Source organism: Polyodon spathula, chromosome 14 (genome assembly GCF_017654505.1).
Source record: "Polyodon spathula isolate WHYD16114869_AA chromosome 14, ASM1765450v1, whole genome shotgun sequence".
NCBI classification, from domain to species: Eukaryota; Metazoa; Chordata; class Actinopteri; order Acipenseriformes; family Polyodontidae; genus Polyodon; species Polyodon spathula.
This window is the reverse complement of record NC_054547.1, coordinates 5,657,639-5,672,361: the sequence shown is the minus strand read 5'-3', so window position 1 is coordinate 5,672,361 and position 14,723 is coordinate 5,657,639. Positions and strand designations below refer to the sequence as shown.

Here is a 14,723-nt window from a genome sequence, read left to right as displayed (position 1 = left end):
AAGGGGAAAATACAGGAGTTAAAAAAAAAAAAGTTCTATTCCTGGAAAAACAGCATCTCCGAGACAGTAATAAGGCAGCTGGGCTCTTCCTCTATCTCCATCTAGCCACAGATACGATCATATCTTAAATGTGCATTCATTATTATTTTTACCTGTGAATTTACAGACTGTCCCATTGGGATCCGGGAACACTCCAATGCATACTGCTTCACACAGAAATAACATCCCTGCCAGGAAGAAACACATACAATCAGCCATGCAGTTACATAAGGGTTAAGGTGGAGTCTGAAAGACATGACAAGTACAAACAACAATATAATACACCCTTAAAATATGTTGGTTTACCATCTCAGTTAGACTTCAGGTTTAACAGTACGAATTAACCCTTTAACATGTTTGCTGGTATGAAGATAATCAAAAAGGCCATCTACTAATACAGGTAAGTAGTGGGAATCTCCAGCTCCTGACTCCTCAGCCCACAGGGGCAGTGACACACTTGCCTACTGTAGGTCCTCACCTGAAAGGCCAGCTCCATTAACACTATCCCCCCAGGCAGGGCCCGCTGGAGGTGGTAAGGGGTGGCACCTGATCCGCCACTCTGCTGGACAGAAAAATTTAAATCAATTTACGCATTTGCTGTCTCTGTCAAGGGTCACTTACAAGGATCTGTTTTTCTAATTTACTAACACTGGCTGCTCACCTTAGGGCTCTCATCACTTTTCTGCTTGTTGTAAGAGAAGGAAGCTCGTCCCTCTGAAGACACAGAGCTGATGGCCCCAGCTCGGGCACGAGCGATAGCGCTACTGGCAGACAAGAACAAAACCCCAAATCAGAGATTATTTTGTCCAATACATAATTTGTGGCAAACTGTAGGCAACATCTGTTCACTGTTAAGGTTACATGCTTAAAAAGGTATAATTAAACCCAACAAGCGGCAGTGTATTATTAATCCCACTTTTGTAAAAGAATACGATTGCTTTAGCTGATTGAGCTCATTAGTATCACTGGAAGCTGACTGTATTCCAAACGATTTGTGAAGTGGAACCTATCAGCCATTAACCAGCAACGAGATTCCACATCTTGTTACCCAGCGATTAAACGACACAGGGCAGTTTGCAGAAATGTACCCGAACAGACCTAATCTACAGAGAGCTACAGGAAAGAGTTTCAGATCCCTGGCCAGACAGCTCCCCCCTCTCATTGCTATTACCTCCTGGCTGGGGAGAGTGGTCGGACCTGCACCAGGATGAAGCCCATGCTTTGCAGGTACTGGACATACTGCTGCAGGAAAGTGTTGGAGATATCAAGCAGCCAGGGCTCCTCCTTCAGCCTGCTGGGCAGCATCTCCACCGAGTCACAGCTGTGGCTCCGGTCCCGGCTAGATGCAGTTGAGTCGCTGGAGCAATGTCGCTTCTGTGTGGGATAAAGAGGCATGCAAGACACTCAAAAGGGTCTATGGCCCTGGTAAGCCAATTACCTTATTTGTGCTGTTCAATCTATAATTTTCGCAATTGTAAACAAACGCCATTTAGAAATTAAAAAAAAAAAAAAAGTAATGAAGAGTTTTAAGATCTCGTCAGTGCGATCAAACCTCGACTGAAATATTAAACCTCAAAACTTTAAAAAATAACCAATCAAAATAATACAAATAGTATGTCAATTAAAATGCTACAATAAACTGTCAGTGAAATACAGTATGAATAACAATTAATTCATTAAACAAATTAACACAACACACACACACGGTATTAAAATAATATTGCATAAACGTTCATGGAGTATCCATGATTTATTTATTTAATAAAAAAAACGTAGTATTATACCCCTTCAATGTAGCGCCACAGCAGAACCTCCAAAACAGTAGCTGCTACGGCCATATCTCTGTATGCCTTAGATATGCCCCTACCTTGCCCTGGGGATTGACAGTCAGTTCCTCTTGAATTTGCCTACGGAACACAGGATCGAACAGCAGGGGGGTGGCACAGTAATGGACCAAGCGAGACGACTGCTTCAGGGTGTCTAGGTCAGCAACCTAAACAACAACAACAAAGCACTGCTGCTTGGAAAGCTATTGCGCGACTCCTGTAGAACATAGTATGCACACTTAAAGAAATGCATTGCACCAAGCAAACAAATCTGAATCTGGATTCAGCTTCTGGTAACTGTGGCAAGTTTCCTTTCAGACTTTGGCTGGTATTGACCATCAGCCTTACAAAGTGGCACTACTGATGCCAGTACAAGGCACTGGGGCAAGAAGGACCATGGCTTCATCTTGTAGTAGTTTGCAGGAATTACAGGCAGGACTCCTTTTCAAGAAATTATTTTACATATTTTTCAGTGGGGAATATACAGTCTAGCTTGGTAATGGCTCGCAATCAGCTATTCAGAAATGATGGCACTTAAGCAATTATTTTTGGCTACAGACAAGCACACTTGAGAATACAATCAGGCTAAGGCATAACATATATAACAGAAGTGCCATGTATAATTTTTTGGGTACCAACTCTCCAAAAAAGTGCTCTTCAGCATGTGTTCAGCACTTTGTGGGATGCTCAAGACTGCTGCCTGCATTAAAAGGTACTCACTGTGATGGGCATGTTGGACTGAGCTGATCTCTGCTGCCACGTCACAAACAGGTTCTCAATCTTCAGCTGCTTTTCCATTTCTGACAAAAAACAAACCAAAATTACCTTTTAAATAATATAATTTTGTATTCCTTGGTCTTGAATTTACTTCTTCAGACCATTTCCAATTCTAATCCTCCTTTTTTTAACCAAACTTTGTCTCCTTTTACACTCATCTCTCTCCTTGGCTGTTCCTGCTTTCCAAACATATTCCCAGCGCCTTCCCACTCTCCTTTTTGACAACTGCCCTTCATCAACCTTCTCCTTACCCTTGACCTCCCTTAGAAGCATGAGTACTCCCTGCAGTGTCACACACTGGTACACTATTTCCAGTGTGGCATTATCCCTCTTCTCCTTACCCCTGCGCTCCATGGCCTTGATCTCCAACAGCTGGGCCCCATGCCGGGCGACGGTGTCTGTGTTCCCTGCTGAGTCCTGCTCAGTCATGATGGGTATCCCCACGGTGATGTCCCTCAAAGCCTCGTCAAAGGGGACCAGCTCTGAGGGAAAGTGAAGCGGAGGCATGCCTCGTCCTGAGCTGCTGAGCCGGCCCGAGTCCTTGCTAGGGGGAGGAGTAGGGCTCCGAAGCAGCAAGTCAGCCTCCAGTGTTAAGCTCAGAAAGGGATTGGGCTCCTATTGAGAAATAACACAGGAACATAAATCTAATGCAAGGAATCGCCTCCAGAGGATCGGTCATTAATCAACATCACAAAAACCACCACACAACTCCACTTGGAGAGAGCTATTCTTCCTTTTAAGAACAGACCAAACTTATGACATTCAGGAAAGGTTGGCTAGAAAGAGTCACCAGAGATGAGTCTAAAGAGGTTAACGATGAATTGAATTTTAGGGGGCTGTTTGATACAAGGGTCTTAGAGCAACACTGGACCCCTCATCAACTCTACCCTAGCCGGTGGTGTTCACTGCTAGAACTAGAAATTTTGCTGGCATCGGCATCTAAACTCAGCAGCTGCTTTACTTTGCGGCTACATCCGAGCTCAGTCTGCCTTTTGTACATTTTCCTTCAGGGTAAATGATTAAAGAGAGTGCAGAAAAAGCGTTTTCTTTTTTTTTTCCTTCACAATGACATTCTGCGCTGCAGGCAATAACACATTCCATCAACCATCATTTGCACCTCTAAAATAGGCCTGCCTTTAAGAAAGGTACGCAGGTAAAATCGGGGATTTGAAAACCAGGTTGGGATATATTTTTAAATGGCAAGGGAAAAGATAGGTCTGAAGGCTTGGCAGGTGAGGTACTCTGGTTTCCAAGTGTTGGCTCAGATTGAAATTCACTTAGACTATCCCATATATCAATGCATTAGCTTGACTTGTTAATCAGTGTGATGCAGTACTTATCATGTTTCAGTATGTATCTCAGATACAGGAGAGTGAGTCTGAACTGTATTCCTATCTCTGTGGGAGTGGGATCTCCCACTGTAGTTGATCACACTTTGAGTGAGTATCTACCTAGGACACATCCAGCACACAAACTGCTCATGTGCTGTTTACTGGAAGATGTCTTTGTTCCTGTTTGTATCCAGAGGCAACAGTGGAATATGTAAAAAGCTTTCTGTTCATGGTAGGTACAAACAGTTTGGGAAAAGAATAACAAAATAAATATTTCACCATGCTAGGGCCTTCCTTTTGTATCAAACAGAATTATAAACACACACAAAGAGTCCAAGAGTCAAAAACCAGCGTCTCGGACAAGGAAGTCTGAACTCCTTTGGCCAAGCTACTGTAGGTTCAATTTCAGAAATGTTAACAGCAGAGTAAAGGCAACTGCACACTGGATCCAATACGTCATTTATTGTCCGTCATCCGAAAATTCTTCTGTCAAGTTTATTTCACATTGGATGCGTTGAAACCACACCAACTCCAGCAGTGACGATGAACACGTTATTACTTATGTGGCGTCAAAGCCAAAAACACAAACAAAAGGCGATATTGGATGCATCCACTATTAAGGAAGCGTAAAGAGCTGGGGGAGTATCACAGGCTGATACAAATTGGACAACGAACCGTTCCGAGTTTATTTCAGAATGTCAGTAGTTCAGTTTAAGGAGCTACTATTAATAAATCGGTTATACTATACAGTTCTTTGTGGCTAGCGACGCAGATAATAAGCTTCTCCAGAGCCATGTTGAACACAAAAACAGGAACTGCAAGAATCCACGTGTTATCCCAGTCGTTTTTCATTGGTCAATTCAGTTTTCAACACGTCAAATCAGACCAAATCGAGCTTGTTCTGACGCCATCGTCGTACGACAATTACGGACCTGGTGTGCAAGGTGCAATAGGTAATGCGGATGATCCTTTTTGTCTCCTTAGACGCGTGTTAAAATTGGATGCATGATCGGATCCAATGTGCAATGGCCTTTAGAAATAAAAAGTTTGTAAACGGGTCAACACAATCCCCATAGAAAAAAGCAATTTCCTCATTGACACATGTTATTTATTTATTCATATATATATAAAAAAAACAGATTTTAGTGCTATAAAAGGTCCATGCTGTGTTTGGCTGGAAATGCTCAAAAACCATCCTTAATGGAATCCCACGGCACTTGACAGCTGCTTGTCACTGCCACTCCTGTCACTCTGTGCTGCGGGACAGGCCTTGTCTATGTTGCACAGATGCCCTGCCACCAGGAGACCTGCAGGCTGCTGCTTGCTCCCTCGTCCCCAGACACCTTCATCTCCAGGGGCTGGCTTTTTCTATGCTGCTTTTTTTTCTTTTTTAGATATTATCCACTATCCCTTCATCTGCTACGCCACAGTATGCACACCATCTGTTCACGAGCATGAGAACAACACCAGGCAGCAGCGGCCCTTACGTTCTTAATGTGGATCTCTCATGGGGACTGAGTGGCAGAGTCTAAAACGGGGTTGTTACCAGGATAAGGACAGACAAATGAACAAAATGAACACTTCAGTGTATTGAGCTGAGTGAACATACACACACACACACACACACACACATATATTATATATATATATATATATATATATATATATATATATATATATATATATATATATATATATATATATATATATATATATATATAGATAGATAGATAGATAGATAGAGATACACACACACACAGTTGCAGTTTACATACCCCAACTTACAATTTCCAAAAATTTTCTCGAAAACAATTACAGGAAAAAAAATCTTTTGCAGACTTTCTCCAAACGTAACGACTATCAGCGTGACCAAATAGCTCCATTTTTGTTTCATCACTCCACAAAACCTTTGACCAGAACTCATATCCATCATTCAAATGCCGTTTTTCAAATTTTAAGAGATTGTCCTTGTGACATTTTCCTAAGAGTGACTTTTCCCTTGGTCTGCGACCATTGAGACCTTCACTATGCAATACTGAAATGGAAAACCCAGTCCCACTTGCAATTCACTTTGAATAGCTTTGGCCGTCAATCTCGGATTGTTATTAACCTTCCTCACAATTCTTCTACTTGTTCCTGGTGAAAGAACCTCCTTTCTTCCAGACCGAGGGAGCGTTGTGACAGTACCATGAGTCTTGTACTTCTTGATAATAGAAACAAATAGTTGAAATTGGGATACTCAAATGCTTGGAAATCTTCTTGTATCCTGCTCCAGCTTTATGACAATAAATAATAGTCTGTGTAATGTCTTCAGATAGCTCTTTATTTTTTCCCATATTGATTTATTGGTAATGACAGCAATCATCCTATATCTAACCCTTTTATACTCTCTAAGAATGTTCACCTACAGTCCAGCGTTTTCTAGACTCTTCCAGAATTAAGTTCTGCATTACCATATTGAAATTTCTAGTACCTTGTAGACAATACTATCATAGCATCAAAGGGTATGAATACTTCTGAATTACCATTTTTGGAGTTTTGCAGAAAAATTGCTGAAATAAATAATTGTAGACATCTATTTCTTGTAACTTTTTCCTCATCCACAAAAGCAAAACTTTTGTTACAAAATATTTTCCCTAAGATTCTTGATTTTCAAGAAATTTCTGTAAATTATAAATTTAGATTCGGGTATGTAAACTTTTGACTACAACTGTATATACACATACACAGACAGACAGACATACACACATACATAGTACAAGAAGCAACTTTTTAAGCTGAGGGAACACAATGCCACTCTGTGGCTTGGAATTTGGTTTAAGGAGACTAGGTTTCCGACCACTTCATGGCACACCATGGTAGACTTAGGGTTGGATACAGCAAAGTTCCTTCAAACTGGGTCTCCCAGTCTTGTAAAGAGTTTAAAAACGGCAGCAATTTTAACGGTCACTGTTGTTGGTGTAGAGGCAGAAGGAGGATCATGTATGCGTTACCTGCAGTGTGCTTAGCGTGAAAGGGAATACAAGCAGGGAACTCGGCAATTATTTTTATTCAAAAACGTATTATTAGAAAATAGAAATGCCCTAGTGTATTTGTGTCCAGAGCAAATTAAAAATAACTCAGTCTGAAGAGTAATGCTCTGAGGCTGTGCAAAATAGATTTTTTTTTTTTTCAAATGCGCTTAGATCTCAGCAACATTGCACAGCTATGGTTCACTTCTTTTGTACAGTTCTAAGAAATTCAGTTATGTGTGTATAAACAGAATTAAGCTCATTTCTAGCTCCCAGCTCACAGGATGTGTGCTTATTAAGGTTGATAAAGATCTCAAATGCAATGTTAAAGAAGCAGTCCAAGTGAAAAAAAAGTCATGAAAGGGATACCTGTTTGAGATCCTCGTGAGCAGGGGTGTCTAAGAAGCAGTAGTGGTGAAAGAGACCCATTTTCTGGCTGAGGAGACAGTGTACGGCATGCGAACGGGCGTTCTGCCACTGGACCAGCCGAGTGAGCCCCCGACTCAAAGACGATCCCAGATCTACAGACCAGTTGTACATGTAAAGACTCAGCTGAGAGAGAGAGAGAGAGAGAGAGAGAGAGAGAGAGAGAGAGAGAGAGAGAGAGAGAGAGAGAAGTTAGCCCTTGTGCAGCAAAGAGTTAAAAACTGTGACACTTAATTTTAGGGGCTTGTAATAAGTAATTGGTTACGTTGTAATTAGTGCGAATTTTGGCCAGGAAGTCTTCACGTAAAAGTTAGAAATATTTGTGTACAGATGTCTATTCATAACCAAAACACCAACAATACAATGGTAATCAGGCTGTCTCCCATTATATTCCCAGTGGTACCTTTTTGTCCAGGATTTGGATGATGACAAATCTCTGGCGTGGGGCAACCCCTCTCCCAGACACCCCTGGGCTGCAGGAATCATTCAGTTCCAGGGCCTCAAAACGCTGGAGCCCCTTGTGAGCTTCAGGAGGATCAACAACAGAACAATACATTATTATTATTACTATTCAAACTTTGCATTTATATTCACAAAAGCTCTTACTGCCCATGAACTACATGTGCTACAAAAAGCTAATGTTCTGTGAAACTGTTTTTGAGAATTAAATACCATGGTTACTGGATTTTTCTGGTTTCCAAAGCAACATGCGTAATTACAATGAATTGAGCAGGACTGTTTTACTGTTTAGCAGGGAATTAAAATAACTGATTATCCAGGACAAGGACTGTCAGACTACTATAGAAAAGGCAATTATGCTGGTTCTTTCAACCCCCCCCCCCCCCCCCCCCATTAGTAATGATCCTGGTGTTATGCAGATCTTCAGATATAAATACACTAGAGACTGCATATGAATATTAACATAAGTAGTGGAAATGTGATTAATTTCTGTAAACAATATTTAATATACAGTACCTAGGTTCACAAGGAAGGTAGACAGTTTGTATTGATAAACTATGTTACCATATTGCAGACACACTTCGGCAAGTGTATTTTTAAATGAATGTATATTTACACACTATAGTAATATTATACTACACTCTAAAGGACAGCACTATGTATATATTGTATGTGTTAGACCGCACAGGGACTGTTAGTATACTGAAACACTACTCAGTAATGGTGATAGAAGTAAAGGCCATTCTACTAGAAATCGCAGTGAACATGCAATGTTCAAATTGTCAAGATTAAGAAAAAACATTGCCACATGGGAGATGGGATGGTCTCTACTAAAGGTTATGCATTACTGTGGAATAGCCTTACAGTGTTTACCTGTGATGGGATTTTGTTTTAAACTATTTATTTTAATTTTGTTTTTAAATAAAATTTTGAATCGCTAATTATTTTTTCTCCTTTTCTGCCCAATTTGGAAAGCCCAATTCCTTTCTTATTTCAACCTGGCTCACCGCTGCCCCCTCCGTGCTGACTCTGGAGGGACGAAGACGGGGACACGCGTCCTCTGAAATGTGTGCGTCAGGCCAATCTACAGGGGTCGCTGGTGCGTGGCGAGCCGAGGACACTCTGGCCGACCTAAGCCCTCCCCACCCGGGCAGCGCTCAGCCAATTGTGCGCCGCCCCCTGAGAACTCCCATCCACGGTCAGCAGTGGAATAGCCTAGATTTGAACCGGCGCCCTCCAGGCTATAGGGCCCATCCTGCACTCCACACAGAGCCCCCCATTTTAAACTTTATAGGATTTATCTAGCACAAAAAATATATTCACTACAGAAGCTACTTGTGGGGGGTGGGGGGATTTACTGTGAGGGTCATAATATATAATAAGAGAAAACTGACTGATGATGTGTTTTTTTTTTTTTTTTTTTTTTTTACATTTATAAAAAAAGAAATCATTCTGCGACATCTCATTTACACAGCTTCTCTGCTGGGAATGCAGCAGCAGCACATGTAATACTTCACATGTTAGGAAAAAAATCAGTATGTTACCTTTACTTATCTGCATTCACTCCTCTTTTCTGCTATGGACTAGCAATCATACAAACTTGAAGACAGAACTCATGGATGACAGCTTAGACCTTATCTGACAGTTGTATTTCCAAAGCTATTATGAGTCTGCTTGTTTTACATCAAGAGCTTCGTTGATATAAATTGTAAAAAAAAAAAAAAAAAGCAGCAGCAGATTGGTTTGCACAAACCCCACTTTTAGCATCCCACCACCACTGCTCCTCTCAAACCAGCTACTGGAAGACTTACGTGTGAACCTATTAACCACTGGGGTGCTTTCCTCATCAGAGCTGTCTTCTGTGGGCAAACAGAAGATGAGCAGACACAGCATGGCAAGCAGCGAGAGTGAAACAGACAAGTCTCTACAAACACCGACGTCTACAGTACACAGACATGGGAACTAGATCTACAGAGAGCTTTTGTCAAGCAGAAGGAAAGCTCATTTGTTAAAGATCGTGTTTGCTTTCAATTTGGGAGTCTGTCATGACATAGGAAGTGAACACTCAAGTTCAGGAACAATGACGAAAACAGAACAGAACTAAACTGAGCTGTTTCCAACGATTTCCATTGACAGGATTAAAAAGGATACAACTACAGCTCTCCCCTAAATGACTGCGCTATTGGACAGGCCAAATAAGGGCAGGATTAGGAATGTTTGAATTGTTTCAGTAAAGCGTTGTAAGAGAACTCTGGAACAGAGACAGGTTGTTTGGAAAGCGGTGAAATGCATACATGGCTCTTTAAAACACTGTGCTGACTTTAGACAAATCAGGTACATTGAGTATGCTTAAAAAAAAAATTCTCAGGTACTTACAATACCATTGTTTTTATGTTTTTTTTATAACCCAATGGTAACTAAAACGTATTTCCAATGAAACACAATTTTGTATCTTGCAGCGAAGTATGTAAATTGAGCCACGCACACAGTCATAAAGAGCACATCTACTAAAAATAAATTGGCAAACATTTACATTAAAAAAGACTGCCATGAATGGCAGTCACACTAACAAACTGTATGCTGTAACAACTAGAGGTCATACCTTGTTCAGTACTGAAATGCCATTGGTGAAAGTTCCGTCCAATGAGAATGAACTGTCTTGCAGTAGCAGGGGGTGTGTTGGACTGCTGGCTGAGTGAGAGGGGGACGAAAGTCTCTCCTTGGGGACAACTGAGACAAAGGATCTTTATATTAGTTAAAAACACACATTCATCCCAGTCTTGTCTTCAGAACTGACCCCATTATCAGGAACAAAAAAAGGAATAAGATTAAGCCTAGGTTGACTGGAGAAAATGCACACATTCGCGACTACAAGTAGATTTTAGTCCAAGTCGCTTATTTCTGATAGTAATGCCACACTGAAGACTTTTGGCAAGGCATTAATCAGCATGAAATTTAAATATTTAAAGCCCACAAACACAAATTCTGATTATATTCCAGTTCAACTGCAAGTAGCTTGTTTTTCATGATTCTGATGGAACTGGGTTTAGTTTTAAAAACTGGCCAGACATTATGGATCAAGTTTGTGGTTTTTTGTTGTTGCTCTGTTGTAGTTTTGTTTTGTTTAAAACTTTTATAAAATTAATAAAAACAGATACATCTACAGCGCTTAAACTGCCCAGCTTTTAAAAGGGAGTTACCATGTCCATGGTACTTTGCCTTACCCGATTCTCTCAAACACCTTGACTGTGGTGTCGTTGGCTAGTGAGCTGACCAGATTCACAATCTCTGTCAGGATTGAGGGCAAGAGGAACTGTGAGGCGATCTCAGCTGAACACTGCTGGATAGATGGGCACCCTGACAAAAGAACAAGGAGAGAAACAAAAAGTTAAAAACAAATCATTGAGAGACAGAGTGGCACTGAAGCCAATGTTTAAAATGCTGATTTAATGCTAGGTGAATACTTACCAAGTCGCCCCATGAATGTCACCCATTGCTGGCAGGTTCCCTGGAACAGCGTGTGCAGGGTGCCTACCTCCCCCTCCTCTAGTTGGGTGATATGCTTCCTGTGGGATCAAAGACAACCAGCTCTTAGCACCAAACCACCAGTGCATGTACAATACCTCTGTACAAAACTAATAGTCTAGCAAACTAAACAGAAGGGACAACAAAAATGTGAAAGCTAATAGTTGCTTATCACCAAATATGCTTACAAAAATACATTTTTAAAATTCTAAATGTTCTAAAATCTCTGCTTTTTAGCACTGTTTTGCTTAACAGAAGCCTATACAGTACATCAGCTCCCTGCCCCTTTCCTGCCCTAACCCCCAGACCCTGTGAAGGAAATGAGAAGTGAGGACCTCTGGGATGCTGCTTGCCTCTGCGCCTGTTCCATTTCCACAGCGGCTGCTCTCTCCTGGCTCCAGGGCTGCTTCACATTCTCGGTTTTGTGTCGTCGACGAGTTGTTCGGCTGTCTTCTGCCCGATCCAAGATAATGTCATCTGTTGTCTTAGGAGACCCCAGCTCCGAGGGTTCTGGCTTACTCTGCAGAACATTGGCATTTGTATTATGGTTCTTTTACCCTTTAACCTTCAGCAGCAGCAGCCTAACCAGGAGCAATGCTGCAAGGTATTATTGCACCAATTATTATAACCTTAAGGAAACTTTGCCCTCTAATGCAGGGAATTCAATTCAAATTCCTGCTGAGGGTTCAAGTCAATGATGCAAGGACAGACAAGCAGTGGCTGTGAAGGAGACTGTCATTGTCACAACTCAACTGCAGGTATCATTGACAGAAATTCGAGCAGCACCCCAATAGACCTTACCCCCGACTCCCTGTAAACTTACCAGAATGTCCCAGAAGCTCCTGCGTGCGGTCCTGCTAGTGGGGGTGGTGGATTCAGGAGTCCCTGAGCCTGCAGAGGCAGGGGTGGGTGCCGGGCTGAAAGCAATGGGAGATGGGATGGTCTTATTTCTCCCACTGCTGACAGGTGGTCTGGCTTGGTCTTTACCTTCATGTTGCAGCTGGGGTTGGTGGCCTGCAAGATCAACAGCAGTCAGTACCAACTGGTTAATCTACTCTGTTTTTGCAAAATTTCTAGCAATGCTAGTTTTGAAGCTACATGTACAAAATAGGTATTCATCTCTAATTGACACACCACCTATTCCTAGTGTTACAGTTTTACCACTGCTATTCTATAGCTACCTTGAATCCCGTAGAAGCTTCTGACCAGCTCTTTGGGCTCTGCTGTTTTACATCATCCTTTACGGGCATTTAATCATGCCAATAATGTAAGTTTAAAGAAATTACACGCCTCCCCTACCATTGGTGCTATCGCTGTGGTCAGTTGCTGCGATTGGACAATACGATTCCACACAGAGCGGATTGGGCAGCACCCTAAACTCCATGATGACATCACAAAGGGCATGGCGCAGAGCACTCTGCAGCTTATCAGTAAGTTGCAGGGGGCTGACATTCCCTTGCTCCCAGACATCGAAACGAACCCGAGTCCAAGAGCCTGTGAAGAGAGAATAAACCAGGGTGAAAACAGCAAGTAAGGCATTGTGGTTTTTGATGCCCGTGCACAGTTAGCGGACACCTGTCTCCACTTCAACAGGATCTATAATATTCTTCAGTTGTAACTCTGATATTATTCACCGATAATACACTCTTAAAGCCAGATGGACTGATTTGTACTGCACAACAACGACCCAGACCGGTACGTTATAATCACTTTACAATATAATGTGTTTACCAGCTGTCTGTACCAGGGGATGCAATATGTTTTACCAGTATCTTTTCTTTTTTATTGTAATCTCTTCCTGTGCAAAGTGATTGGTGCCCAACCATAGCCTTACAGTACTTAGAGAAAGCACTACATACATATTTATCTTTCTCCAAGTAGCAAGAAATATAAACTGAAATCCAAAACAACCGGCTCCACAGGCGGTACCTGTTTCCTGGCTCTCAGAGTCGATCTTGCTGACAGCAGTGAGTCTCTCAAACTCCCCGTCATGCAGAATGATCCCGGAGGGTTCTCCTCTCAACGGCTTCATGCAGTCGTGCCCGGACACCGGCAGTGGGCAGCCCTGGCAATCCACAAATGAGAGCGCGATGCAGGCAATCCCTGGAGGGGAGAGGGCGAGCCAGCAGCAGACATTATGAGAGCGGTAGTCTAAACGTTAATTGTACTAATCAAATGGGATCCGCACATATCAGTACAGCTCACTGTTACTGTAAATCCACTCCTGGTTATTCTGTTAAACCCAGGTTATAATCTACTGAACTACTGTATAGACTCCCTATGCCACTATGAATTAAAAAAGTTAACTAATTCTTTAAACAGTTAAAATGGAGTATTCCCAACTTAATCCACACCACCTTTTACTATTTATAGAGACCAACAAAAAAAAAACACACAGCACGTTAAATTAAATATATTAAAAGACCAAATAGAACGTAAGAAATCCAAAAGACAAACAAGCGATAAATTTAGATCTTAGTAAAGGACAAATGCACCACACTTGCCAAAAAACTGGATAAAACATTAATCTTCATGATGAATGGAAAATTAATAGGAAAAAAAAAATAAAAATCCACATACAATTAATGCTTTTGTTTTCAGCCGTTGCGCAAGCGTAATATCCAATGGGGTCGGATTGCTAATCAATTTTAGTAGGACTGACTGATCTTTGCCCTGAAGCTACCCTTGTTTCTTTATGCAGTTCCCAGCATCTGAATGTACTTGCTTGATCCACACTATTGAATACATCTTATTTTTTATTTTATTTTTTTTTAATCCACTTAGCATGTAAAGCACTGGCAGTCACTGGCATCTTGCCTTAGGATGAACTTGATTCTGACCTAAGGGGCAGAACGGTAATTATGTACTGTATACCAGTACCCAAGTGGATGTCACCACTCTGTTTAGGGGGAGAACTAAAGAGGAGTCCATCAGTCAGTCTGACAGACACATTGTGACTATTACTTGCTAGTTTAAGAGAAATAGGTATTCCCAAGGAACTTGACTTTAGAGATCAATTATACCGATCGAAATACCTCCGCCGTTCAAATCAATAAAACAGCAAATCTCCATTCGTAGCTCAGTGATAGCAGGGGAACATTGCTTGCTCGGGTGGCAAGTTATTTGAATATTTCTGTATGTGCTGCAGCACCCAGAAACCACCTCACAGCCCCCAAGGGAACCACTTCCATACAACATCTTTATTTTTATATAGCACCTTTCATAGAGGACCACCATCACAAAGTGCTTTATAGAGGTATGCTGTGAACAGTGCATTATATGCAGAGTCACCTATAATAGGACACTGATTTAACATCTAATCCACAAGG

The 14,723-nt window shown here is 41.6% G+C and overlaps 1 protein-coding gene across 11 annotated transcripts in view; it reads right to left on the bottom strand.

The window, feature by feature from the left end:
• szt2 (SZT2 subunit of KICSTOR complex) overlaps positions 1 to 14,723 on the bottom strand; it is a 52,988-nt gene that overhangs the window by 7,876 nt on the left and 30,389 nt on the right. For 3 of the 11 annotated variants that reach the window (XM_041269821.1, XM_041269830.1, XM_041269828.1), the window contains 17 exons: positions 13,324 to 13,497; positions 12,694 to 12,888; positions 12,218 to 12,408; positions 11,730 to 11,914; positions 11,338 to 11,435; positions 11,094 to 11,226; positions 10,472 to 10,599; positions 9,681 to 9,728; positions 7,814 to 7,935; positions 7,354 to 7,536; positions 2,984 to 3,257; positions 2,586 to 2,665; positions 1,907 to 2,032; positions 1,211 to 1,413; positions 701 to 803; positions 518 to 601; positions 153 to 227 (listed from right to left, as the gene is read on the bottom strand). In XM_041269821.1, coding sequence (XP_041125755.1) covers positions 153 to 227; positions 518 to 601; positions 701 to 803; positions 1,211 to 1,413; positions 1,907 to 2,032; positions 2,586 to 2,665; positions 2,984 to 3,257; positions 7,354 to 7,536; positions 7,814 to 7,935; positions 9,681 to 9,728; positions 10,472 to 10,599; positions 11,094 to 11,226; positions 11,338 to 11,435; positions 11,730 to 11,914; positions 12,218 to 12,408; positions 12,694 to 12,888; positions 13,324 to 13,497 — 2,402 coding nt within the window. The remainder of the gene's footprint in view (positions 1 to 152; positions 228 to 517; positions 602 to 700; positions 804 to 1,210; positions 1,414 to 1,906; positions 2,033 to 2,585; positions 2,666 to 2,983; positions 3,258 to 7,353; positions 7,537 to 7,813; positions 7,936 to 9,680; positions 9,729 to 10,471; positions 10,600 to 11,093; positions 11,227 to 11,337; positions 11,436 to 11,729; positions 11,915 to 12,217; positions 12,409 to 12,693; positions 12,889 to 13,323; positions 13,498 to 14,723) is intronic. The other 8 variants (XM_041269823.1, XM_041269831.1, XM_041269827.1 and 5 more) reach the window with 6 other exon arrangements.